Genomic DNA, 27,688 nt, shown 5'->3' with positions numbered 1-27,688 from the left:
GTGTGTTGCTCTTATTTGCCGTAGCACAGACATTTGTAGAGTTGCACTGCAAACAGGTGAAGGAAGAGAGCCAGCAGTGGAAAGGGATTTGTTGGGGTTTTTTGCTGGTTTTGTTTCTTTGGGGGGGAGGGAGTTGATGATTTTGTTTTGCTTTGCTTTGCTTTTAGCTGAGGTTGTCTTTGATTTGATTTAAAGCAGTTGTGCTGGCTGTACTGGGGGGAGACGAGCTTTGGCATGGGAGTTGGATCCGTGTACCCTAAGCTGGCATTGCTGCTGAACGCTTTTGCTGCTGTCACACTGCAGTCTTCATTCCTGCCCTCAGGCTGTACGTTTGGCTGAGTCTTATGATGGCAGAGCAGCGTTCTCTTGGTGATTATAGAGCAGCCCTTTCTTTTTGTAACTTGAATTATTTTTCTTGCTGTTCTCAAGAACTCCTTAAAAATTTGCTGTACCAAAAATGCTGCTTCTATTGTGCATTCACACTGGGTGGTGATGGTTGTTTTGCTTTGAGTGCTGAGTTGCTGGCAATGTTTTAATATATTTTTAGATAACAGTGAAGTATTTGTTTTTCGAATGAGAGGTAGGAAATTGCAAAGAATAAAGAATTGCATGAGCTGGCTTAGTGATAGCATGCCTGTTCCATTTGGGGTAGTGGAGGAGGAAGGGGGAATAGATGGTGATGTAAGGGCTGTTGCTCTGACACTCCCCCAGTAATAACTTCTGTGAGGAGCTGTAAAGGGTGGAAGGAAAAATAAAGATGTTGAGGATTTGGTGACTTTGACGCTTGATATGAGTCATATCTCCTCTCTTGTGAGAGGAGAATAATTCAAATGAGCACAGTGAACCCTTACTGTAGCAAATGCAAAACTTCCCCTCCGTGCCCCCCCCCCACAACTTCATTCTTGACAAAGCAGGAGTTAGACTGCAGTCAGTCTCATTAAGGGGTTGTCTCTATAAACAAGAACCATAAGACTTCCGCATAAAATTCTAGCAGGCAGAGTTGTGAAAGCTCTGCGTTGATGAGGCAAGTCTTTAATTTGTGGTATCTGTTGGTTTAAGGCAACCGCAGTAAGCCTTACATCTGAAAGATTAGCATAGCCTTGAGATTGGAGACCAATTTTTTTGGTAACATAGTAGAAAAGTGGAGGGGCTTTCGGCAGTAGTTTAAGTCTATTTTCTGGTCTAATTATCCCAAGTTAGTATTTTTCACTCTGCCAGTGTGTGAAATCTGCTTAATAAAGATCTGTATCTCCTGTCCCACAAGTATTTATATCATTTTGTTCTCCATCAATATGCCTGGTATGGCAATTTTATGGCCAAAACCAAATTATGCTTTCCCAAAAGTGCAGATGCAACTACTGCTGCCCTTCCTAACAACAGTAAGAAATACGGCTTCTTTGCATGGACTGACAGTTGTTTGTGGAGGGATTCTCAGATCCTGTCGAGAGCACTGATGTCGCTTTGCAGCGTTTGCTCATAAAATCCTATGCAGAGCTTTTAAAAGTAATTTTCATTTTTCATCTCAAAATGAGATTTCTACACCATTTACTTTCAGTAGTATAGGGATTGAAATGCACGGGTGGGGAGTTAAGGTGCATTTTGAAGTTCAGTAGATGGTGATAATACTATTCTTAGATCACTAAGGCTGTAAAACCTTTTTGGCGCTAACAGGAAATGGCAGACTTCAGCTTCATTGGCCAAAGCAATCAGCCTTTGCAGCTGGGGTCTGAGCTGAATAGTGATGACATTTAGGGCAGCTGTCTCAAGGTAGTGGAACCTGGGCTTTTCCTCCTTCTGTACTTGCAAATGCAAATTGCAGAGTATGCCCTAGGGACTGGCAGAAAAGTACCTGTGTGTCTTAGATGTGTAAGAAATTAGTAAATATTGATTGTTCAATTGCTGCAGAAAGGATATTGCAGTTAACACTCGCTTGACATCCTATGTCTATTGGGTTTGAATTTTGTGCACTGGTATTATCATGTAATTTTTAAACATCTAGACATAAAGTCCTGCTCTTTCCCAGGTGTGCAGTTTCGCAATGTGTAGTTGGATGTAAGGGATGACTTTTGCTGTGCATGTCAGTGATGTAACCTGTAAAGAATTAAACTTGTCGCAAGGACCAACAGCAGTCATTGTTGAAAGTATGGAGCAGGAAAAAAGACTTGATTGGTCCACCAGTGTTTCTTGTAAGTATGCCTGAACTTGATAGCTGTTTCATGCATGAAGTCTGTGTTTTTTCTGTCTATGCTGCGAAAAAGTTTCAGATGTCTCTTGCCAGGATCAGTATGAGGCTTAGCTTAACCTGGCTGGCTGACCTGAAGGTAACTTTTCTTTCCATCTTATCCATTAAAGGTCCCAGCTTCAACTTGTATACAGCTGTAAAAAAACCTGCCTTAACACCCAAACTAAGCCTATCATCAGAAGATACAAATGGTTTTGTAAGCCTCAGCTGAGTCCCTCACTCTTGCTTCCCCATTTCACCTCCTCTCACTAGCAGCCAATTGAGTCTTGAGTTTTTGCTGCCCCTTTGCAAGACCACATGCTGCTCCTTGAACTCTTGTCCACCATAGCAGACCATAGTCTGCTCCGTTCAACTCTGCCTAGGTAAAACTTTAAGCAAGTGGAACTATTAATTCTTACATATGTAATTTTTTGGGTTGTTTATTGCAAAAGTTGTACAGCAGGCCTTTTTTTGTGTGTGTCTTTTGAAACTGGAACGAAGGGTGTTTCCTTTGTGGCAGTGCCTGCTCAAGCAGTCCTGCCCTATTCCTTTCCTTCCCGTCTCCTCAGTCGTTTACTTCAGTTCCAGAGTTGTACCCTGCACTTGCTGGAATAAGTATCTGTGTAGCCAACCAGTCAACTGAGACAGGTGAAAAATACACCACCTCCCTAAATTGTTTTGCAGTCAGATCAGTTCCCCAATCTGTTGAACTACAGAAGTGCCTGTTACCACTGCGTGGAGTGCATGTGGGAGGATGGAGCCACACGGCAGTGACTGCAAAAACCAACTCAAACAGTACTCCTGCCAAACATCTAGCCGCTACAAACTGATAGCGTAAGCCTCTGAGTTTCTAGCTGCGTAGGAATTCATGCTCGGAACTATGAATTAACTAGTGAGATTGTTAATTCTGAGGTCGAGATATGTGCAGTATCGGTATTAACAATTTCATTGCTGTCTGTTTTGAGAGATGCCTGCAAACATCCTCATTCCTGGGTGCAGGCTTAAGTCATCTGGATTTTGGCTTCTAGCTCTGCGTTCAGTTGAATAAATGTTCCACCTTTCAAGGCATAATTTAACAATTGTGGTTTTTGAAGACCATCAATAAGAGACTTGAAATGTACAAAAGTTCAGTAATATCAGAATAACTAAAGTGTTGCATAGCTTTTCAAATCTATACTTTTTTTAATATGGCATATCAGGTGTAATTGACCTAGGGAACTTTGTTCTATAGATAATTAGTTGTCAAATATTATTCCTGATATCTTTCTGGCAAAAAGCTGAGTAAGACTGTTTCACATTCTGTAAAACTTACAGTGCTATAAAATATTAAGCAATCAATATTAAATGCAAGAACCTACGCTAGTAGAATCCTAAAGCCTTTAAATTTTAAAACCAGATGAAGCAAAGTTAAGGGGTTTATTGCTCTGTTGACTTGTCCACACTGTAAAATGAATGCATAATAAATACTGTAATAAAACAGTTTGAACAAAACCATGCATTTAAAGAAGAAAAACTTTGAAGATTATCTGTCTTGTAAATATATGACAATTGCACTGAAAGCCTTTTTTTTCCCCCCATAATGTTGCCGATAGTCAGCAGGAATCTGCCTCTTGATCTTTGGAAGCGTATTGGACCTTTTGCTCGTGTGGTTGCGATAGCTTTTTCACTGGGAAAAAAACAGATAAAGCAGCTCAGATCAAGTTAATTTACTTTTAAAAGCAAAAAATTAAAGTCTGTGTTTTGAACACTTTAAATTTTTCTTTAAAGCCTTTATGAGTTGTATCTTTTCTTAGGGTGCTTTAAAATGTAGCAGATAGTGTTTCTAATTATTTCCCACTGAAATGTAGTTGGGTTTTGGTAGTGGTTTCGGGCAACTTTTACATTTTTTTCCTTCTGGCTTGCTTTGTAGCTGGCAGTTAATGTTGGTATCTGTCTTGCTTCTCACCAAATAGTCTGTTTGTCAGTGCAAGGCATGTGCATTTTTTCTTTAACTTTTTCCAGGTTTTCAAAGTATATCAAGACTGCAGTTTTCATAATGTCTTTAGACATATTGTTAGTCACTTAAACTTGACAGTGCTTCCTCGGGTATCAAGCCTAGTAGTCCGCTGTCATTGGCAGCATGTTTTATAAGCAGCCAGGGACACCTCATTTAGCTGAAACCTACTTACTATAGGAGGGGTTGTAAAGATGTTTAGAAAACTACAATCAAGCTTAAGTAGCAGTGGCGTGCTGTTGCACTTAAGGGCTCTGAGTGTCTTTCACGATATAATCTTGGGTATGATAATACTACATTAATGAACTGGGTGTTGAAATAGAGCATGCTTATGATATTTGTGGTGATGATTAGTTGAGTTGGGCTTATGCAGGCTGAGGATAAAATTTAAAACTACCCTCATGGTTTGAAGAAATGTATTATAAAAACAGGAAGATGTTCAACAAGGATTAACGTACTGTCATACGCACAGGCAGAAATAATCAACTGCACCAATATAGGATGGGGGATAACTAGATAGGTATCGGTTCCTCTGAAAATACCCCAAATGTGACAGTGGAAAACTGGTTGAAATCAACTTGATGTCACACTCTTAAGCAAAACTCACGGGATGTATAGACAGGGCTGTAATACCTGTACAACACGCAAAGAAATTCTTCAAGTCAGTGCATGTAAGGCCTTGGCTGTGGAGAACTGTAGTTTGAAGTCCACAAGACAACTATAAAACTGCCTTCAAGTCACACCCCCTAAATTTATGATCAAAGATTAAGTCCAGGTTGTTCCACTAGTAATCATCTTTCCTCCTGCCTAGCTTTTCCAGCACTGGAGCAGTGGTACCTTACATGGTGTGGTATTTTTGCAGGACGCCAAGTGAACCGAGCAATATTCAGCTTCAGTGGCTGCACTCACCTTCTCTGAAGGTTTGTATTGCACAGGTGGTCATAAGCAGTTTGTCCTCCTTAATACATCTTTTTAGACTTTAACCTGCTATACTTATGTACATCATAACTTTATTGTGTACAAGCATTAGAATGGTTGTAATAGAGAACCTCTTACGTGGAGCAGTTGCTCAATATCACTCCACAATTAACTGTTCTATCTGGCTAAAATTGATAGGGAAATTGCTTGAGCTTGTGTGCTGGGAAAAGCAGTAATTTAGAATGAAAGTACTGGAGTGGAGTGTTGGACTTGGTCGTTTCTTGGGCATTGAGGTATAGAAGAAATAATGGTACACATCTTCCATTTGGAATAAAAGCACAGCTGTCTTAATTTCAGCATTTCTTATCTTTCATTCTGGATAGAGGAGTTCTGGGGATTTTATATTTGTAAAGGTTTGGGGTACCAAGCATGAGATGATTAAGGGCTGGTTGTTACTGTTTCAATGTGCTGTTCTTCAATGAAATGCAAATCTTTCCTTGTCCTCTAGTGAATCTTCTAGTCACGTTGACTGGTGTAGTGTGTTTAAAGGCAGTATGTGGGACAACTAGCAAGGAACTCTGCCTTCTGTGCTCTATAATCATAGAGGAATTGTCCCTGTCTCTGCGAGACAGGTGTATGTACTTCCTCAGAAGTGGTGAGAAATACATTCTTCATCAGTGCATTTTAGTAAGAAATATTAGGACAGAATAGGACACATGCAATTAGAAATAGGAACTATAGGGTATTCAAGTAAAATTGTTATGCAAAGCAGATTGAGAATGGATTTCACAAACTACCAGTCTAGTCTGATTTATGGACTGTCACGCGTGTGTATTTCCCCAGGGTATTTTTCACTTTTACTGTATGTGACCAGCTTCATTTGTATTGTAAAACTTTAAAAGGGCGGCCACAGCTGGAATGACAAGCACATGTTATGATTGCTTGTTCTTCATCACCTTGTTCAGTTTTTGTTTGATACACACCCTCAAGTAATGGTTTACAACAGAGGCAGCACGATGAGAGAAGTTTCGTGAGAAATGTATGATTTTGGTATGCTTGCAAACTACCACGAGACCACTGCTGATATTTCTGCAGTGTTTCTCAATTAAGCTTGAAAGCAACTCTGAAACACTCTCATTGGAATGCTTAATAGCTTTTTTTATTATTATTTTCTGGTAGAGTGACTTTTGACCTTCATCCCTCAGAGCCTGTGCTAAGAGCTCTTACAAAAGCCTTACAATTTCATTAAAGGCCTGAAAAGTTGTAGTTGGTTGTGCTTGGATAAATAGTCTAGAGCATATGATAACAGATGTGTTTTATGCTTGGTATCCATGTTGCTTAACTTGAAGGGATAGCTAGAAACAGCCCCTCTTTTAAGATGGCCTGGAATTTATAGCATTCGCGTTAGCAGCAGATACAGGAATAGAAACCAGGAGACCTTACTCTGACCACTAGGTAAAAGTCGTTCTTTCAGAATTTTTCTTCTTAAAATTGAGGGTTTATTTGGATGCTTAAAACAATGTATACTCTATTCTTTATGTACAGATGTGCATATATGCATTTGGGTTATTTTGGGGTGTGGTTTGGATCATGAACCTTTTCTAAATAGAGCAGGTTTTTACTGAAAATTCAAGGCTGTTTTCTTTTCTCAGTAAAAAAAGAGAGGGGAGGATGGCATAGAGCTCTCTAGGCTTCAGAGTTTGACCTGTTCTTCAATTTGTGTGCTTCACTGATGGTTGTTCTTTTGGGACCCTGCTTAAGCCTAAATTAAACAGTGCTAATCTGTTTTATTTTAAAATTAAACTCAAATGAGGAAAAACACTCATTTGCAAGCAAATGACCATCCCCACTAATACCTGAGTAAACTAATCCACGCTGCACAACAGAAAACTGATGAAATGCTGTGCTCTTCAATGCTTACAAATTAGATGCGGATTGGGTTTGAGAATAAGGAAGGATGTTTTGTCTTCTGTTTCCGCGATAACATCCTGACCACTACAGCTAGTTATAAAAGGCGGCTGGTCCTGGTCTTTGGTCACTGTAAACTAACTCTTGGTCTGTTAGGGAAAAACAACACTCCCCTTCCTCTTTTTAAGAAACTCTTGTGAATCCCATCGTATTCTGCTCTCTATATGTGCAGGCCAAGCTGCAGAGCTTAGGCTGTGATAACAATCTCTTTACTTTTTTGCACTCCTTTTTGATCAAGCACTGAAATGAGACAGTGCATTCATTGCAACATCCAAATGTTGAACAGTTATCCTTGCCTTACGAAGTATGTCAGAATTAGTGTTCACTTAAGTACCATAAAAGATGCTGAACATAAAATGAATCTCACTTCTGAGAGTACCTGCTGCTACTGAAACATTTGCTGGTCTTTTAGACAGGGGAAGCCTAATTAAAACACTAGCTGTAGCTACTTCTAGCTCTGTAAAGTTATTTTTGTTTGGGTTGTAAAATCACCAATACTGATTTTTACTGCAGGCTACCATTCTTTCTATAATGGAGATTTTGCATCACCACCTTCTTGAAAATATGCAATTTGTGGTATCTATAGCTTAACCTTTACACAAGCAGTAATAGTGGGAGGACTGATTTGAAGAGAATTCTGTAATTGCTGAGGCTGACATCTCTCTGTCCTTCACAAGCAACGTAGGCAGAACTGATGAATCTGTTAACATTTTACCTCTATGTGTTTGTGCTAGTGGAAACTTCCTACACAGAAGGAAACTTCATTGAAGACAAGACCTGCGGCAAAGTTCCTTGAGCTTTATTGACTTCTTCCAGGATCTCCATTAGACCCTTTGGAGATCACTACAATATACTTTAAAATACTGGGTTTTTTCCTCTCGTCTCTTTGTGCCATGCAAACCAAAAAAAGTGAGCCATAGGGAAAGAGAATTGTTCCCAGATTGTTCTTTTTTTTTTTTTACTTCTCTCTCTCTCTCTCTCTCCCCTATTATCTTAAATAAATAAGTCTTCATAATTTGAAGGCTTTTGCTGGAGGGAAAGTAGTAGTACAAGACTTGCAAGGCCTGAGAGGCAGGGTAAGTTAGTCTGTGCTGAGTTCTGTCCTTGTGGCTAGACTTGATTGTACTTCAGCTAACTTAAAGTTGCCCCAAGTATTCTTGTGTTACATACCGAAAAAAAAAAAAAAGGTGGTTTTGAAGTGAAAACTTGAATGCTAATTCCTAGCTACATTCCTCTCTTTAGACTTTGCTTTGTTACAACATACTTTACTGTACTTGCCAGCCAGTGCTACTATGAATTTCTTGACCACTGTCCGTCTGTCTCTCTTTCTCTCTATCTGGAGTTTGCATGGTGAAATATTGCGTGGAATTGTAATCACAACTTGCCTTTATCTCATGTAGTTAAAAGTAACATCGTTTCCTGTAATCTTACCCAGCTACTTCTCCCCATCAACCCTTTCTGAAGGTTAGGGAAATACTGCGTTTAACAATAAATGTTTATATGGAACGAACCTCCAGTGAGGAGTAGATTTGTGCAATAGCCTTGGAGGACAATATTATTTAGTTTGGAAAGAGAAGCTTAGATCCTAGAGTGGTTGTGTCCTGTGACTTTCATTGTCATTTTTGGTTTGTTGCCTCTCAACTTTTTGTATTCTACTTTGGACTAGTTTCCAGGTTCCTTCAAGGTGAATGGAAATAACTTAGTTTCTTTAAGAAGAAGGTATGTCTAAAGACAGCACTATGCAACCCAGACACTAACCTTTTGATTTGAACAGCTTCAAAATTTGCTCTCCTTGATGCCTGCTTTCAGCTGCTTGGCCTGCTGTGGTAAACGCTGTCAATGTGAAAAGTCAGCGTGTGCGCCGTGCTGAAGTAGGAGTCGTCACTTCAGATAAGGCTTCTGACAAAAGCACACTTCAGGAGTAGGGAAGAAAGGCCCTTGGACTTCATATTGGTTTTGGTGGAAAGACTTTCTGAAATTATTTTTTTGGAGCTTGTATTTTGTGCTCTTTTTGTGCCTTTAGAAAGGTAAGGGTGGAAGAGGTGCTTCTGTAGTGATAATGAGAATTGGGGTGAGGGTGAGAATGAAAACTTGTATCTATAACACATTATTGCATTATATTACAATCTACATGCATTATTTAGGTGTTGTATTATAATACTTGGTAGTTGAGTGCAGTTTAGGAAACAATCTTTCTCTGGCTGTTTCCAATAACACTTGCTCAGTTGTTGTTAAGTATTTTCACAGCTTTTTATATCTGCCTAGAGAGCAAGTATTCACAATCTTAAAGCATGTCCCAACATGGTGCTTTAGGTTTCAATCTGAAAAATGTGGATATCTTGCATTTCCTAATTTAATTTAGGGAAAAGCCTAAAATGTTTTAGCAGTTGTATGTTCTTGAGCTATTCACCTTAATTGTCTAATGTATCTTTTTGCACTGAATGTTTGAACTTAAAATTAACTGTACTGTGTGTCATGATGAGTAGACCAAGAAAAGAAAAATTCTGATTTGGCTTGACCTGAATTATAATGCCATTTTGATGTGCAGATTACCATATGTTTTCTTAAGATGCTATTTCCTCCGTTGCAGCCGCCTTGTTGATGGTGTTGGGCGGCCGGAGTGAGGAGGATTCATTTGTTCAGGGGATTTTGTGTAACATGAGGATGAGGCAGGGAGCTGCAGGTTACCATGTCTTGGGTTGTCTTCTGCAAAACCCTGAAGAGATTAATTTGAATAGCCTGTGGTGCCATTTACAGTAAGTTTCTGGGGAAGAAAAGTGCTATATTATGGACTGTGTTGAACTTGCTCTCTTGAATCCAGGTGTAGCTTCTCTTGAGGCAGTGCGTGCTTGCTGGTTTTGTAGCTAGTTGGTACCTCTCTTCTTGGAGCAGAAAAGGAGCCATTTTTCTCTGAAATGAAAGGCTGTGTTAAAGCACCTCTGCAAAGGGTGAGAACCATCCTCCCCACCACCATTCTACCCTGGGACAAGTAATTTCTGGGGTTAAAAATTCAGTTGTCGAATTGCTGCCTTTGAATTATGTTCACTTTTAAAATTTTAATTCCTGCCCTAGTTTGAGTGTCATGAGCACTTTCCTTGGAAACACTTTTGGGAGCGTTTTTAATATACTGCATTTTTTTTCTTTGTGTCAGTGCAACTTTGTCAAGCAAAAACCACATTGGCAGCTAACAGGTTGTACTTGAGCAGTTGTGTTACCTTCTGTTTCAGTTAGCTCAGCAAGAATCATGAAACCTTACAGTTCTGGGAAAAGAGGAGGTTCAGCCAAAACTCGGAGCCTTCTCTGAACAAGTTTCTTGGGTTTTGTCTCTCCAAAACCCAAGCATTATGTTGAATTTGGCTAAATTTGCAAGCATGTAAGTACTTTTGAGGCCTTATGTTTAGTTTCATGTTTGCATATGGGAGTCAGCTTGAGCGTTGAGATGCCAGATCTGCTTGTTATATTCCAGTTCAGTGCTTGCGTGCTCCTGAAAGGTGTTTGGTTTTGAGAGCATCAAGACTGGTGTGCAACAGTTCACAAGGGTGGAAAAGCTGTGCTTAGAAATACTTGCCCGGTATGAGTTTGAAAATGGCCGGGAATGCTTGTTGTGTTGAGCTGTTCCAGCTAAAACTTGGTGACTGCCTTGTTGCGTGGCCCTCCAGCAGTGCCTCTTCTCCATTTCCATGGGAACAGATGGGGTTTTGTTGATAAGAATCTGTTATCAAACTAGGAGACTGGCGGGCAGCAGTTGAGCCACTATTACTGTTAAACAGGGCTGACTACAGACTGAGGACATCACATGGCAGTATGTGTTCAAATCTAGTGGCTAAAAATATCCTTCCTTCTTCCTCCTCTCAGGCACAGATGCCCCAGTGTGAAAGGAAGAGTCACTCTGGCGTAGACTTGATTAGATCTATAGCAGACATGGGGACTGGCTGCAAAGGAATGCTTTATGTTTTGACCTATACAAAGAGCAACAGTTTTTAACAGTTGTTGAGATAAATAAGTGTTTGTGCCTTTTAGATATCTTTGCAGACTCTGAAGCTTAAGTTTAAGTTGCTTAAGTTTCATTTTGTTGCTTAATTTGTCTGTATTTATTTGTACTTGAGGAAGTTTTCAAAGCAAGATCCAGTGATATATGCAGTACTTAGACTGAATTTTATAGCTTTGTTAAGTCTGGGAAAATCTTACAATAGTTCAGTTAAGAATCTTTGTTTTTCTTGGAGGCACAGCACTGGTTTTTAAGTATCCAGATGATAAATTTTAATCTTAATTATTGCCTGAAAATACCTTGGAGGCCAGTTGGAGGTATGGGATAGATGGATTTACTGGATGCTTTTCTTAAAATGGTTTGCAGCAAAATGGTTTAATTACATGAAGTCAGTTATTTCGTTTTGGTGGGTTTAAGATTTAAAAGAAGAGAGTGCAGTGTCAGATGTAAACATCAAGGCCAGATGCTCCAGTGCAGAGAGTTTTTATGTGTGTTCCCGACTTACTTTTTAGTTGTATGTCAGTAATGGATATCAGTGGCATAAGTTTTATGAAAGCTGAAATTTTACATGACTATTTTACAGTTATCACAATAATAGCTCCATATCTTCCTAGCTGCCACCAGAATTCCAGCCTTGTGCACGTGACTGCAAAGTTGTCCTGAATTTAAAGTTCTTCAGTACAAGTCATTTTTGCTTGACTAAGCATTGGGAGTAGCTCCAGTGGTTTCTATGTCAGCCATTGTCAGAAAAAATGATTTTTGTAGATATTTGTGTGGTGGAGGTGATGACTCTTGAAATGATTCGTGAACATGGAGCTTTGTAAAGAAAACAGTAAGTTCTATTGCCTCTGGAGAAGTGAACCCTGGGAGACCCACAAAGGGGAAAACAGGGGTGCTTACAGGGTGACTCTGTGTGTATAAGCTCTCTGGTATATAATATAGGGCATGGATAGTTTGGCTGCCTGCCAGGATGCGAATGGAGCTGTGACAGCTAGTTAAAATGATCCTAGAAAGGACAACTGGCTATGAAGATACGTCACTCTGGGTGTGAAGCAGGAAAAAGTCCTTGGAGCAAACAAAGCCACTGAAGAAGGGGAGCTGTGGAGGATTGAACATTACAGCAGAAGTCCCCTGAACAGGTTGTACGTGCATATGTGTAGGCAGTTCACCTTACTATGCCTTTTATCCAGCTTTTTTTTTTCTTTCCTCAGTCACAAAGCTTAATGCATGCCTCAGCAATGCTCCCTCACTGGCATTTGGCTTTGGGCCAAGCATTAATGAGTACCCCAAGCCCTGTGTGATTTGACTCCTCCAAATCTATTAGCATCTCTTCAGAGCAAGATAAAACTCATTAAAATAATTTACATTTGGGCATTATAATTTCTGATAATTTTTAATACCTACTGCCAAAAGCACAAATCTGTGGTAATGTCCTTCATATGAAGCTACAATTTACCCGCTTTTTTATTCTTGGAAAAAGAGCAGACTGCCGTATCCCTTAACTGCTCTCTGATGGTAATGAAATGAGTTTGTAGTACACAATCTTATCAAAGGTTCGATCAGTGCTATCTTTGATAAAGGAATGCACACTATTGCGTAAGATTTGGCTTATTGGAAATCACATCAAAATCTGTCATGTTTGTGTTCTATTGTGTTGTAAATGACTCTAGTGATGGCAGCTGAGGTATTTAACAACCACACTTCCTGGTAGTTCAAACTACGTGCCAGAATCTTTGCGTGACTGAGTGGTAGATCTGGGCTTCAACCTGTGCCCTCTGTCTCCTTAGTCTGTATGCAATTCACTTTTTTACATACCTGATTTTAATCTCCATCTTCCCTGCTCATTATCCCAGAGCTGCCTGCTGGTGTCGTCTACTTGTATTTCTTATTCTGGAGTTGAATCGCTCTCTACACAGAACTCTGTCTCGCCGTCAGTACAGTGGTTGTGAGAGATGTGCACTGTTTTCATGCTTAAAGGCAAGTCAGCAGACATAAGCTGATCTGCGTCAGCTCTCCATGTGCAGGCTTTTACCTCAGAGCCTGTTACAGAGCCACACTTGAACTGCTCATGACCTGTGGTCAGATTATCCTTGCTAAATGACTGAACTGTAATGCATGCTAGAACAATGCTTGTAAATAAATGGAAGCCGAAAGTAGTAACTGCGCAAAAAAATAGCTTGAATATTTTTATCCACATAAAAGGATCTAGACTCTTTTCAGTATTAAAATCTCTCTTCAACTGAAAATATCCTGAAATGGGCTTATCTTTGCTCACTTAAAGTTGTGTAGATGTGGCCCTGCTAGTGGGCTAGTTCCCCGATGGAAGTGCTGGCACCTGGGGCATGTACATCCCACCATCAGCCTCTTCTGTTGGGAGTTAAGGAACAGGCAGGTAACTATTACCTACTGTAATTCACTGAGGAGATTAAGATTCTGTTCTCTTTTTGCTTGACTAGAGTTCATTTCTGTTGGTGTTGAGGTTTTTCTCTTTTATATGTAGCAGTCAACAAAGAGGCAGATCAGAGTGTTGATATGTCACGTAGTTTTGAAAGGCAGCAAAAATTGGGCTTGAGAGTTGAATTTTCTGAAGCACTCCCATCAGCTATAAGAATTTTAAGACCTGCACTTGCAAATTTTTGTCTGCTTTTCCTTTTTTTAAATTTCTTCTCATCACCAAAAAAAAAAAAAGAAACAGTGAGATAGAAAAAGGAAAAAAAAGAAAAAAGTCAGAAACAGCAGTAATTGCTTATGAAGATTTTGGGGTTTGGTGGGTATCTTCACCATAACTGCATGTGTATGTAGCATGTGATCTCTGGATCTGCATTCATGTTGTCTTTCTCTTTGCATTTCTTCATCTTCCCGCATTCAGGCAACACGAAACATGTGATACTTTTGTGACTTGAGGCTTTAAGTATATCCTTCTTTTTTTTTTTAAACTCAGATCCAGCTTTTTGCTGGCCACTGTCACAAAGTTAAAGAACCTCAGAAAGCTGAGAAGGAATGAAAGTGCTTGGAGAAAAATGTTGTTGTGGTGCTTAATTTTAAAGAGGAGGAAGTTCTGTGTGATGTTTACTTCCAAAACCAAATAAAAACTTTTTGAGGAAAGGTAGTTTCAAACTATAGTATTATGTTCTGTAAATAAAGCCAGGCTACTACTTTATTCAAGAAACTGCTTTCAGTCGGTGTACCAGGCTTGTCTATTGCACTGTACCAGTTGACAATGAAAAAAAAAAGTACCAAAGTTTTTAGAGCAATTAAGCTTTGAAGTATCAATTTGTACTTTTTAAAGCTACCTATTCACGTGGCTCCTCTCGTGACTCCTCATCTTTCTTTCATTTTAGAGTAAAGTTACAGTAAGAAAAGTATCACTTTAAAAAAAAAAAAGAGGAAACTTTGTTCATCTACATTTGCTTGTTTTGTTTAACTTTATTAACATAAAAAATGCTTGACAGGCAAGTCACTGTTTCTGCCATCTGATTTAACCTGGTTTTAACTTGTATCGGCAAAACCAGCTGAAGCAGCCAGTTGTATCTGCAGCTGGGCCTGTACTAGGAGGGAGGTTTTTTGTAAAATTCTCTATAATATAGATGTTGCTGAGAATCTTCAACATATCTAGTATGCAACCAAATACAGAAAAGCTGGATGAAATCACATTTATGCTGAAAGCATCAGCTTTGTCAGTTGAATTCAGGAAAATGCGATCATTAGAAGTGATAAAGTATCAATTTCTTGTCTTGCAGATTTTGGACAGAAGTTTTTGGTGATGGCAACCAACTTAATCTTTGGCACAGATCTCAGTCTAGTTATGTTGTTAAAAGTACCTGTGGACCTACAATGACTTTCTTACTAAAGCATGGGGTTTTGGTATTAAAATCCTTTGGCTATTTTAAGTTACTTTTCCAGCTTTTTGTTCACCACAGTTCTAAATGCTCATGAGATGCAATGGAGCAGGATGACTAGCACCGTTTTTTATAGGTTCATCTTACAAGAGCAGCCTTTGAAACAAGAATGGGAAGAATAAGATAGTATCTTCATGCGGTAAGCTTATTTTTTTGTTTGCTTCCTTTAGGTTTTGAATGAAGAATGCGATCAGAATTGGTACAAGGCAGAACTCAATGGAAAAGACGGCTTCATTCCGAAGAACTACATAGAAATGAAACCACATCCGTAAGTAGAGCTTTGGTGATAGGCTCCCTTGATCTTACTTTTGCACATCCTCTCAAGCAGAAAGGAGGTTTTGTGCTGAATACTTTGCTAAGTATACCTTAGCAGATCTACCAGAATGTATGGATAGATAAAGGATGGCTGTTGAGTTGTATCTCTGGCTGTAGTGTTTACTGCAGCTCATTTCACAGCTAGCTATACAGCAGGGTATTTTTGGACACTTTTCTGGTGGTTGTTTTGCTGTAGGGTCAGACAATCCAGCCTTGGGCGTAGCAGGCATAAACCAGCAGAAAACTCTCTGCTAAAGAGTTGTTGCCACCACTGCCTCAGGAAAAAGTGACTGCATTCCTGTGATGATTCTCTATTTTACCTAACATAGCAGATAAGAGTAAAAATTGTGGCATTCAGAGCCACCAGAAAAATGTGTAAGGATGTTTGGAGCTGAACTCTTAATATGTCTATGTCACATCCTGAGTATAGAATCTATTATTATAGAATAATTTAGGTCTAACAGGAGCTCTAACAGTCATCTGGTTGAACACCTTGCCTGCAAAAGAGGCCAACTTCAAAGAGCGTGTACTGCTGTGCAAGTACAGTTGCATTGATTCGTAGCTCCAGAGAACTGTATTTGAGTAACTGCTTTGAAAGTTTCCTCTTAGATACAAAGAATCAAGCATGTGAAAACAGTTAGCCTTTCATGACTGGGTTTTTCTTTGTATAAGTTCACATATTTCTGTTGTCTTCTACTAAACTCTGGTTCTGCCAACCTTTGAGATCCTTCAACATCTGAACAAGAAAACTGAGCTCTGGGTAACAGATTCAAAGGGGAGAAAAGATTTAGGAAGGAGCAGCAAAACCTGTAATCAGGGTTTTTACAAAGACGTTTAGTGGTTCAGTTGCCCACAAAAACTGATGATTGATTTGTTAATTGTTGGCTGTAATTATATCATGAAGATATTGCTGTTCAATCAAGAATTATTTTTTTAAGGGCTCTTTTGAAATGGCAGAAGGAAGCTTTTGAGGGACTGTGCCCCAAGAAGGAGAGAAAGTATACTGCTTTAGTGCAGCCGCGTCGGAAGTGAAGCAAGGATGCATCAGAAAACTCTGAAATGGTTTAAAGCCTTGTCTGCTGCAGTAACATGTCTAGTTTACCCTGATCACGCTAGTCCACTGGGGATCACAAATGTACATTGCAATTTCTCTCTCTCTCGTTGATATGAATCATCGTACGTCTTCTCATAACAATTTTGCAGGCATTTGAGTTATACTGCAGTGATGTCTCCTATGGTGATCAGTTTGTTCTGTAATCATCCGTGGTATTTTGTTTTAGAGGGATAGAACTGTCAGGTTTTTGCTTTCTGATATCAAAGAGGAATGAACAATATCTGAGCCTGCAAGTGGGTGAATTTGGTAGTGTTTTTTAAGCATAGATAATTTGACCTTTTCTGAAGATGTTTAAACTGCTGATGGCAGCTGGATGGAGTTAGCTCCATGTGTGAGCAATGCTGGGAGTCTTAACTAGTGCATTAACAACTCCGGGAAATTATGCACAAGTTTTTATAGTGTAGTGTTAGCTTAGCTGTAATGCAGAGCTCTCTAAGTAGTCCAACAGGTCATACAAAAAGCAAAATTGCAGGCAGCTGACCAGGTGTGAGAAAGAGAATGTTCCTTTTCTCAGACTAGTATCAAACCATGTTGTGGGAAGGTGACATGAGAGCTTTTCAGGAGGGTTTGGAAAGAAAGCAACTGAAAATGGCTTTAAATCCTGTCCTAGGATCTGGGACATAAATCTCTCCAACCCCATAGCTAGTCTTAAATGCAGTGGTTTTTCTTGCTGGTGTTTTGCAAATCTTCCGGTTTGCTTTGTAACTATCAGCAAATGAAGCTGAAGGGAAAATGTGGTGCCTCTCAGTCACCAGCTGAGTCACCTGGGTTCTGAAGGGTTAATCTGAATTGACACATCAATTAACAAAGCAAAAATGTAAGTAGACATAGCCATGATACTTGGAGAAGAGCTGCAGGAAACTCTGGGCAGGAGGCTTCCTGTGAAGGCACGGCGATGCAGTTCAGTGGCAGGACTACCTTTTGCTTTTTAAGGGGTAGGGGCAGAATTTGCCGTTTGTGAAATAGCGTGGATCAGGCTTGTAGTGTGTGAATCTCAAGTTTGTGTTCGTAATCAGCTTTTCTTGAAGATATTGCTGAAGTCTCACTTGGCAGTATTGTAACTCACGGGGAGGAAATCGGCCAAGCTGAATGGTTGTGCGAACTAAAGCCAAAAGAATTGCCAAACTGCCGATTGAAATGAGTCTGAACGCGATGTGAACTTTGTGTTGTACCAATCAGTGCATCTCCCTCTAAGCTGTGCAGCATCAGCAGTAATGCCTGGATTTGGTTTGCAGTGCTGACTGGCAAAGTTTCACCAATGTTACAAAGCTAGTGGGAGACAAATGTTACCAAGCTTAGCCCCTTCAGCAGGGAACCTGTTGGAATGTTGGGGTCGGTTTCTTTGGCCTAATTCTCCATGTGTGATTTTTGACACGTGGTGATATTTGTTAATTTTTTCATTCATTCTGTAGCAAAGATTCACATGTGCACAACACTTCTGATGCTTTACAAGCATGTTCTTAAGTAGACAGTAGTCTTTCAAAATAACTTAGTTTCTTTCATCTATGGGGTTTTCCTTTTTTTTTTTATATATTTAGAATTCAAGTTCCTTTTACTCTGAATCTCTAAAGTGGTAGTGAAGTCATAAAACTGCAAGGGAGTTCAAGAATTATGAAAGATTTTTTTAGTCAATTTGAAGTGTCTTAGAAACAGATGGCAGAAAACTTTAAGAATTTGGTATTGTTACTTTGGAAGTGTGACTTCCTTTAATTGAATTGTACACTTCTACTTAGTAGTGATTCAGTAAAATTTAGGGGAGGAATAGAGTATACTTTTGAGGCTTCAGGCAGGATTATAGAAGTTCTGAGGTTTGTGTTTCCAAGTCACATGTGAGTAATTGAGAATTATTTGAGAACTAAACAGAATTAAAACACTTTTTAAACAAGAACTATGGCAAGATATCTAAAATCATAATAGAAAGCTCACTTTATGTAACATTTGGCAGAGGCAAAATTCAACACTTACTTATCTTTCTGAAAATTGTGCCAAAAACCCAGGAAACAAAATACTACCTTTGAATTCTGAGGGAGTTTCACATAATGGTTTCTCTTGGCTGATTTTTGGAGGCAGCAGGGTGCAATGAGAGACAGGTAGACACTCCCTCTGCTGTGTCTGCCACCACTTTGGGTGCCAAGAAGCAGCGCAGGTGCTAGACCACCAGGAAAGCAGTAAATGCCATGAAGTTCTTTACCACTGGAAATAGAACAGTTGCGGGAGAAAGCTTGTCCTTTCTGTTCCAGGGAATAAAGAGTATACAGCAAGACTTGCAAGCAAGTAAAACATGTCGAGGTGATCATGGAAACCGAGTTTGTAAACAAGATGTATCATTTTCAGTGCCAAAATGCTTTTCATAATGGAGCTGCATAGCTAAATGGAATGAATACTCCTTTTACAAGGGGGATGCCCTAGAGCAGTTTTATTGAATGTTGATATAGTAGAAATACATCTGTGGACTCATCAGCCTTGATATAATACAGGGATGTGTTTTTGTGTAGCCTCCTGTGATGAGCAGATACTGAAGACAGCCAGTGAGAGGAGCAAGGGCTGCCAGTAGCTGGCGAGTGTGATAATCAAGTAATCGGGTCCTCCTTCACCTCTAGAGAGAGCTTCCTCTTAGGGAGGAAGATCTGGTGACTTTGTGACTTCATGAAAGCTTCAACTTCTCTTAAGAACAACTGTTTCAGGGAGGATTTTGCAACTTCTCTCTTCTTGCTGTACCAAACCCTTCACTGTAGAAAGTAAACTTTGTGAGTGGAGCTCTTGTTATTAAATGCTCTCCTCTAAGGTCAGTCATCTGCAGTTACAGGCTGCAGTACGTACTTCTATCCTGTGTGATCTGTTACTCTGAACTGAAAGCTGTACTTTTTGGTTGTGAAGGTGGTTCTGCTTATCCCACACCATATGACCTACCACTCAGCCCTTGTTTGTCTTTAATCTTGGATTAGTCTGGAAATGTAAATGTGGGTAAGAATCCCATGACCAGGGGCTGTTGGTCAGTGCTGATGATCTGGTTGCCTGAGGTAGATTCACACTTGGTGTCATGGAGGTGGTCAGCCTGCGCCTTTGACTTCTGCACAGATGTCAAGAGTTTCAGATGTGGCTTCCATGATGCAGCTATTTCATGTGGCTGCTGAAGTGAAAGCTGCTGGATTGTCCTGACTGTAGGAAAAAGCAAGAAAATAGGCTACTGAAACAAGTCTTATCAGCATCTTTCCTAGAACCAAATTGCATGCCCAGCTTAGCACTCCTCTGCAATGAAGCAGAGACACCTTGAGGGAACTTTTCTCACTTGGTCTGCATGTGACTCCGCTCCTGACCCTGTCTTAGCTTTCTGACACGATACCTGTCTTTGAGCACTATGCTCTGGTAGGGGTCAGAAAGATTGGACTTGGGGCTGCAGGAGCAACCAGCTGCTGAACGAAGCTACTCATTTTCTCTGCTGAAGTAGTTGTGTCTTACCACCCGATCTAAAAGAGACTAGAAGTTGGTTGTGATACAAAATGCACTTTCCGTTTGTGCAGGATGGGTCAATCCATAGACAGGATCTTGTTTCTACAGCTGTGATGTTTCTGAAGAGAAACCTGTGAGTGAACTCCCAGTGTTTCCCTTGCATTTTGCAAATACTAAATTTTTTGAAAGATTCCTACCTGCTAAAATAGTTATGTTTCTGTGCTAATCCTTAATAACTTAAATTTTCTATATTGTCTGCTCTGTAAATCATGACTGAGGCATGGCTGCTTCTCCTTAGGAGGCATAAGTAATAAAGGAGACTGTGTAGTTACTCCCCACTGATTATCTTTGGATACTAATAGTGAAATAAATGCTGCTCTATTATAGGGAATTTCAACAGTGACCAGCTACCAGTGTAGGACTTTGTTGTCTCTGAGGTGATGGCATCATACAGTTTGGACCATTAAAACTTTGCATGTGAAGAGATGAGACTTTGTTCCTTAGTGACAGAGGAAGGGACTTGAGTTTCTTGGTTGAGCTAGGCATTTAATTTGTTTGACTTCAGGTTATGAGGCCCGATTACTAAGATATCAGTGCAGGTTGCAGTAGACATTTTAACTTTGTCCAAGGTTAGAGCCAGTTCCCAGGGTAGTTGTCTTAGTCTCACAAAGCAGGACTTTGCTGTGAATTGTGTACATTAGGTTCTCGTTGTGATGTTTTATATGCTAAACTGCAGTTACAATAGGGTGCAAAACAACGTGAATAATGCGTTAAATTTTGAGCAGGTTTTTTTCCATCTCTGAAAATAAATCCTGTAGTATGAGGATTTCACTCTTACCACATCTCTGCTTTGCTAAATTGGGTGAAAATAGGGCTATTGCAAGCACCTGCTTATCAGGTCATGTCTGCTTCATTGCCAGGATGAAACATTGTGAAAAGCTGTGTGGTTCAGTACCCTGTATTGGAGTGGCAGTCAGGTGCAGTGCGGTTATTTCTGTTAGGAATCATTCCATTTCTGTGTGAATATCTATGTCTGGCTCTTCCATTAAAGGATTAAAATTCTTAACTTTCCCTGTTGTTTTCTTTTCCTCACTCCACAGGTGGTTTTTTGGAAAGATTCCCCGAGCAAAGGCTGAAGAGATGTTAGGCAAACAGAGACACGATGGTGCCTTCCTCATCAGGGAGAGTGAGAGTGCTCCTGGGGACTTCTCCCTCTCAGTCAAGTAAGTAATGCCCAGAAGCAATTGTGTGGTAATCAGGCCAGTTACCAGGTAAAGGACAGGTGATTGTCAGTGCTGAGGAGCAGGAGTAATCTTCCTGATGCCCTATAGCGTTCCTGTTCTTCCAGTGATACTTATTTATTCCCTCTTTCATAGAACAAATATATATGCTCTGGTGTGTAATGAGCCTACAGGGCTGACCTGGTGGTATGTTGGTTCCTGTAGTCTCAGGTACTATCTGTTGGTTTGTTTGTGGATCCCATTCCTTCTCCTTACAGTGACAAAGTGTCCCATGTGTACATGTTCTCTCCCATCCTCCTTAATTCTGCAGTACAACTTACTACTCTGTCTTCTCTCTGTGTAGTACACTTACAGATATGTTTTTATGTCTGCTTGGCACGTGCTTTGAGGGTATTCATGTTGTACAGCACTGGGACATGGAGATGTGAAAACAGAGGCCTCTTCCATCTCTCGCAAGTGCATTCCATGTTGGTAGAGAAACTCAATCTAATAACAGTGAAGTGAGGAGGAGCAGTTCTCATGCTTGAATAACCTTACTAGAAGTACTGGCTGTTAACCAGGAGCAGTTTCTGCCAGTTAGCCATGGCCCACAAATACCACACTACCTATCTTGCCCGTCTGAAGTCACTGTAAAATAGAGGTATTAGAAACTTGAAAGGGTATGTGATGTAACGTGGGTTGAGGATGGGAGGGATTCTGTCCTCAGCAGTTGATTTTTGTCTTTTTCTTTATTTTCTGTAATCTTCCCCTTTCCTGCCAGAAATGACCAAGATTTTCTTTAGAATTGTAACAATTTTTTATTATTCATGCACAATTCCTAGTTTGCTCTGTTTTCTGTAGCAATCAGTGATCTGTCTCAGCAGAATTATTTTTTTTCTGGTCATCTTTGGTCTGTAACCAAATTTTTGTCCTCCTATACAGCAGCACTGAGTCATGCCAACAAACTGGATTAAAGCCACTGATTTTAAGAGATGTTTATATTTCTGTCTTGGATACGATCGTCTGAGCTGGAATACTGGATATTTCATCCAGAAAGTGCATTCCTTTAAGAAACATAAAGTTATAATAGCATAGCTCTTGCCTGCCTGTTAGCTTAGTGTTGCCATCTGGTGGTAATATCTCAGTTGATTTTTTTTTTTTCCCCCCTGTTTGTTTAATTTAGAAAAATCTTTTTCCTAAACAGTGATCTGCAGGATTTGAAATGATGAGAAGCTCTCAGGTTGAGGAAGGGAGAGCAGAGACAGTACTCATGAGTTGTTTCATGTTAACTTTGTAGCCAAGATACCTTCTACATTTTTCAGCCAGTGTATAGAAGCTGTGCATGCCAAGTAGGGAACAGTTGTCTCCTGTTTTCAGTGTTTTAGACTGAAGGAAAAATACAGATGTGCCATTTGTCTGGAAAATCCCTTTGGAGTTTCCCTTTATTCAGACTAAAATTGTTGGAAAAGTAGCTTCAACTGAATGCCATCATTTATCAGAAAGAATTCTTAACACAGAATTGGAGTTGCCACGTTCCATGTGCAGCATCACCTTTCCAGCACTTTCTGTTCATTGTTTTTGAGGGATCAGAGAGATCCTTTTGTTTTGCAAGACAGTCTTTTGCATAAGTCCAGGCTGGCTGCCAAAAGAGACAATCCTACCCTCCCTGTGGCAGTATTTTCCCAGCAATTTACCTACAGTGGGCCTGATGCTTGTGTATTGCATTATAGTGAGGGAGGGACTGCAACAGTGAGAAGTACAGGACCGTAGCAAGAGTAGCACAAACCTAAATTGGCTCAAGTCAGTTGTGAAATTGCTGTGCCTGAAAAGCTAAAACCAAAGCGCTTGTACTGTTTGAGTTTGAAATCCTGTGTTTGGGAATGCGAAGCGGAAGGCACCGTGGTGCAGCTACTTTAATGTGACCTTGTATTTGTACTGTAAAGTCCGTGGCCTGTGTCCAAGGTATTCTGTGCACTGTCTTCAACGACTCAGGTGACTGCATACATACATCAAGAAGTACACTTACTGGATGCCAGCTATGTGGCAATGCAGTGTAAAATAAAAAGCTGAAATATTGCACGCGAGCCAGGAGAGAGAGTGTCGTCACACCAGAAATCCTTGACCAAAATACCCCAAACTTCTGCAAATTCAGAGTGGTTTAAAAGCTGGTTTTAAACTGAAGTCCTGTTATAAGAAAAGCAGATATGAAGATTGCAGGACTTTTTTCCAAAATAAATTCTGTATTTGGATTCTCTCTCTCTGATTACTGATTTCTGTAAAATATAATTAACAGGTGGTTTTCAGACATCTTTTTTACAGCAGCCAGTTGGTATGTATATCATCAGTGTTATTTACAGTTTTCACTGTGCCCTGAAGGACCTTTTTCTTCCAAATTCTGTGCTGACAATCCCAGAAGAAGAGTACTTGGTGACTAATAATGTGCTTTTTTTGTGGTGTTCAATTCTTCCTCCCAGGTTTGGAAATGATGTGCAGCACTTCAAAGTGCTTAGAGATGGGGCTGGCAAGTATTTCCTCTGGGTGGTGAAGTTCAATTCTTTGAACGAGCTGGTAGATTATCACAGATCCACTTCTGTCTCCAGGAACCAGCAAATATTTCTCCGGGACATTGAACAGGTGCCACAGGTAAGAGAAGTGTCCTTGTAGAGTGCACTATTTAGACTATTGCAACCGCAGTTTAAAGTGGGATTGCATCTTGGAGTAAATGACGAGGGATGGAGAGAAGCTGACTGGCATTTTTCTTGTCTGTGGAAGTGTATCTTTAGATCCCGCAGCCAGAATTACGCTGGGAAATAAGCTGGATGTTTGTGCAAAGCCTACCTGCTAACTCCCTACTCTCCCCTTCAGTTCTGGCAAAGTGTTATTGTTGCTGCTTGAACATTTGCCTTGTCTTAATGTTTCTGGATACTGTTGCAGGAAGGTTATCTGATTCCTGCAATTTAAAAATGGGTTTACTCCCGTTTTAGGACACAGTAAGAAAGAATAGTTCTACTTGTACTGGTTCATAGCCAGGACTACATAGCTCAGGACCCCTCTGAGCCAGTGAAGCTTTGGTACTGAAGAGGTGGTTACAGGCAGTAGCATATGGAACATCTCTAGCCTGCTGGTTTGGATCTAGCCAGTGCTAAGAGAAACCAAAATCTACTGTGAAGTGCCAGCAGAGCAGCTTGTGTATATCTAGCTATTTGTTTTGTTCTATTTCCCAGGGTAATCAAAATGTTATGTTGGATGTAACTGGATCTTTTGTCAATTTTGGATAAATCTTTTTGCCTCTGTGTGCAGCATTGTAATTCTAGCTTGAAGACAAGGGGTGTGGAACTCGTACTGCCCTCCAGGTGCCACAGGCACCCTTTGCCACAGTTTGTCTGAATTAACATCTGGCTCTGTGTTGTTGGGTTAGTGATAAACAGAGGATGAGAAAACAGCTGGCTGTAAATGGCAAGCATGAAGATACCTTCCTGGCCTCAAGATTTTAAGAATGCAAATGCATTTTAAATGAACCATTAGCTTTGCAATGGCAGCATTTGCTGACCAGGCAAAAAGCTCTGGGACAGAACTTCTTGATATTGGAGAGTTTTAAGGAAAATGTGTAAAATGCCAACATCCAGTTTTTAGGGGGAGCTTTGTGTATCGCAGTGTTAGGTAGATTATTAACATTCATGCTGTCAGTTGGTGAAAACAGGATGAATAAGCAAAAAGACCATTGTGTTGCAGTGGAGTACAGATTTACAGTAGGTCATGAAGACTGGAAAATACTAGGAAAACATCTGAGTCACCTGCTATCTTTGTTTCGGCTCTTTCACAGAAACTGCACTTTTTTCTAAGGTCTTCTATAGACTATGCTTTCCTGGTTTAGCATCTTGTTACTGATGTTGGAAGCTGGCTTGCAGGGAAATGAAACAGCCCAAGTGTTTATTGTTAAATGCTGGTGTAAGTTAAGTTCCTGCCTGAGGGAGCAGGTGTTTTGAGTGCTGTGGATGATTCTCACTTTGTATATCTTTTTCTTTCTCCTTTCAGCAACCAACATACGTTCAGGCCCTGTTTGATTTTGATCCCCAGGAGGAAGGAGAGCTGGGCTTCCGTCGCGGAGACTTTATCCAAGTCCTTGACAATTCTGACCCCAACTGGTGGAAGGGAGCCTGCCACGGACAGACGGGCATGTTTCCACGCAACTATGTGACCCCAGTGAACCGGAACATCTAGAGATAAATATTAGAAATTATTTAAAGAAGCCAGAGAACCAGTAAATACACATGCAGAACCTAACTGCAGCCAGTGACCTAAAATCACATGGCGATAAAACCTGAGTCACCTTTCACCATGAGGTGATCCTCCTTCACTCAGTACGGAACTTCAGGGGTGGTGGGGGGGAAAGAGTTCAACTTACACACCAAAACTTATCTTTAAAAAAGAAAAAAAAAAAGAGAGAAAAATGAAAATAACAATTTTCCTCAGCTGCTCCTGGGTTACCCCCTTTCATTCACTCTTCTTGTTTCCCCCTCCTCCTCTGTCCATCAGTGCATGAAGTTTTAATGCCATATAAAGTCCTAGCCATGCAGTTAAAGGAAAAGGGAGAAACTCTGCTGGTATTTTCTCTCTCTGCAAACGGTCTTCGTTTGATGTGATGGGACATGAGAGAAGAACCAAATCCACAGTCCTGCCTTTAAAAAAAAACAAAAATCATCAGTCTCTGCTTTTGCCTTCAACGTTCAGCTCTTCTTGCCTGGGAAAGATGAGGTGTTAATCTAATTTTTATTGTCTCTTCTCCTTTGGCACTTTCTTCTGAAGCTCAGCAGCTTCCAAGCAGGGGAAGGGAGAAGAGTTATGTGGCTTTTTGTTTTGTTCTTTTTTTTTCCTTTTGAGTCACAGAGCTGCTTTGAGAAACTCCAACGTACAACTGAAGTCTGTTAATGCTGTGCTGACAGCTTTTTTGTTTTTTCTTAAAGGTGTACGGTTGAGCACATTGTGTAATTTTTTCCATAGTGCCTTTCCCTTATTTTCTTTTTTATTATAAGTTAAAAGGACAGTCCAGAGCTTTTCAGAGGGTTTTTTTTCTGCCTATGTGTAAATAAATACTTTTGGGGGAAGGGTGTAAAGGAGGGTGGTTTTATCAATGGACATTTGAGAAAAACCTACAAACAGAGATGGAGCTTTAATCTTAAGATTTGTCTTACTGTTCAACTTTCCTGATTCCAAGGAAAATTAAATCAAGGCATTCAAGTGGCAGCTTAGGCTGCTCAGAGGTGGGGAGCTGCAACCAGAAGCCTCAAAAGAAGTAAGAGAAAGGGGGAAGTTATGACAAGGGAAAATGAGGGAGAATATTTTGGGGAGGGAGGGTTAAGGGGGGAATTTGAGAAATAATAGCCTGAGATGTCCTATCAAATGTACATTCCTTTGATGGAAAACTTTATAATGCAGAGAAACCTCAAGAAATAGTGCTTGAAAAAACTTTATGCTATTAGTGAATGTTTCTACGTGATGCATGTAATCAGCCTGTCTCTTTGGCCTGGATAGGGAATATTTGCAGTCGTGTTGCTCTTGACAAGTGGGGTTTGCATCGCTGTTCTCCAGTTTCTCCTCCCTCCTCAGGTCAGTGTTACTGTTGAAGTAGATTCCCCCTGCCCCGCTCCCCATTCACAGCAGGCTGTGTGATGACTGTAATCCCCACCCCGCACCATAATGGCATTTATTGTGGCCATTTGCTCCTCCACCAGAACAGTATGACGTTAAATTGGACGGAAAGGAAAGCAATCGAGCCGCACCACTCTCTGTGCCAATCTTCAGTTGCGTTATTTTTCCTTTTGATAGCCGTTTGGCTGGATCCCTTCACCCCACCAACAAATCCAAAAACTGCAGCGGAGATCTCCTCCTGCCCTGCCTGAGCACGGGCAATCTTGTGTTGGAGGGTGCCTTTTTTTGTACTAAGTGTTACAAATGTTTTATTCCTGAGATGGACTCTGCCTTACACTTTAATTTTCCAGCAGATGAAAGAGAGAGCTATCCTGTAGAGTATTACTTTCTCCCCCTCTCCTTGCTAGCTGTCACTCACTTTCTTCCTTCTTTGTAAAGTGATTGGAAAAGGAATCTATGGCATTCTACACCTGGACCATTTGATTGTTTCCTTATTTTGGAATTGGTGTATATCATGCAGCCTTGCAGACATATGTCTTGTGTGTGTATATATATTAAAAAAAAATCAGTGTTTAAATAAAAAAGGCCTATGTACTTAATCCTTTAACTCTGCAGCAGCATTTGGTAGATAGTAATTAACTGTGAATAATAAATATACATTGAATTCTTCACTTGAGCATCTGTCTGTTATTTCAGTTAACTCACCAAAATATAATTGGTCGACCTGATTTGTAGGATATTAAATTGCTGTGGGTGGGAAGAGCTGTAAGGTGTGCTCTGGCCTGAAGCGCTCCCTCTTTAGCATCGTGGTTCCATCTCAGCATGCTTGGATGAATTCCTTACTCCTTCAAGCTAAGTCAAACAGAGAGCCTTGCACTTGGCGTGTGTGGATAGTGAGGAGAGGGAAAGGGATAATCATTTTGCTGCCAGGATTGAAAACCATGTATCAGCCG

The 27,688-nt window shown here is 40.3% G+C and overlaps 1 protein-coding gene across 2 annotated transcripts in view; it reads left to right on the top strand.

Moving 5' to 3' along the window:
* GRB2 (growth factor receptor bound protein 2) overlaps positions 1-27,406 on the top strand; it is a 52,966-nt gene extending 25,560 nt beyond the window's left edge. For both annotated transcript variants that reach the window (XM_075770570.1, XM_010305708.2), the window contains 4 exons: positions 15,158-15,255; positions 20,967-21,089; positions 23,561-23,729; positions 25,122-27,406. In XM_075770570.1, coding sequence (XP_075626685.1) covers positions 15,158-15,255; positions 20,967-21,089; positions 23,561-23,729; positions 25,122-25,307 — 576 coding nt within the window. In that variant the 3' untranslated portion in view covers positions 25,308-27,406. The remainder of the gene's footprint in view (positions 1-15,157; positions 15,256-20,966; positions 21,090-23,560; positions 23,730-25,121) is intronic.
* Positions 27,407-27,688: the final 282 nt, after the last annotated feature.

This window comes from Balearica regulorum, chromosome 18, assembly GCF_011004875.1.
Source record: "Balearica regulorum gibbericeps isolate bBalReg1 chromosome 18, bBalReg1.pri, whole genome shotgun sequence".
In the NCBI taxonomy this organism is placed as follows: domain Eukaryota; kingdom Metazoa; phylum Chordata; class Aves; order Gruiformes; family Gruidae; genus Balearica; species Balearica regulorum.
Note: the sequence above shows the minus strand (reverse complement) of the source record. Positions and strands in the feature narration are given on the sequence as shown.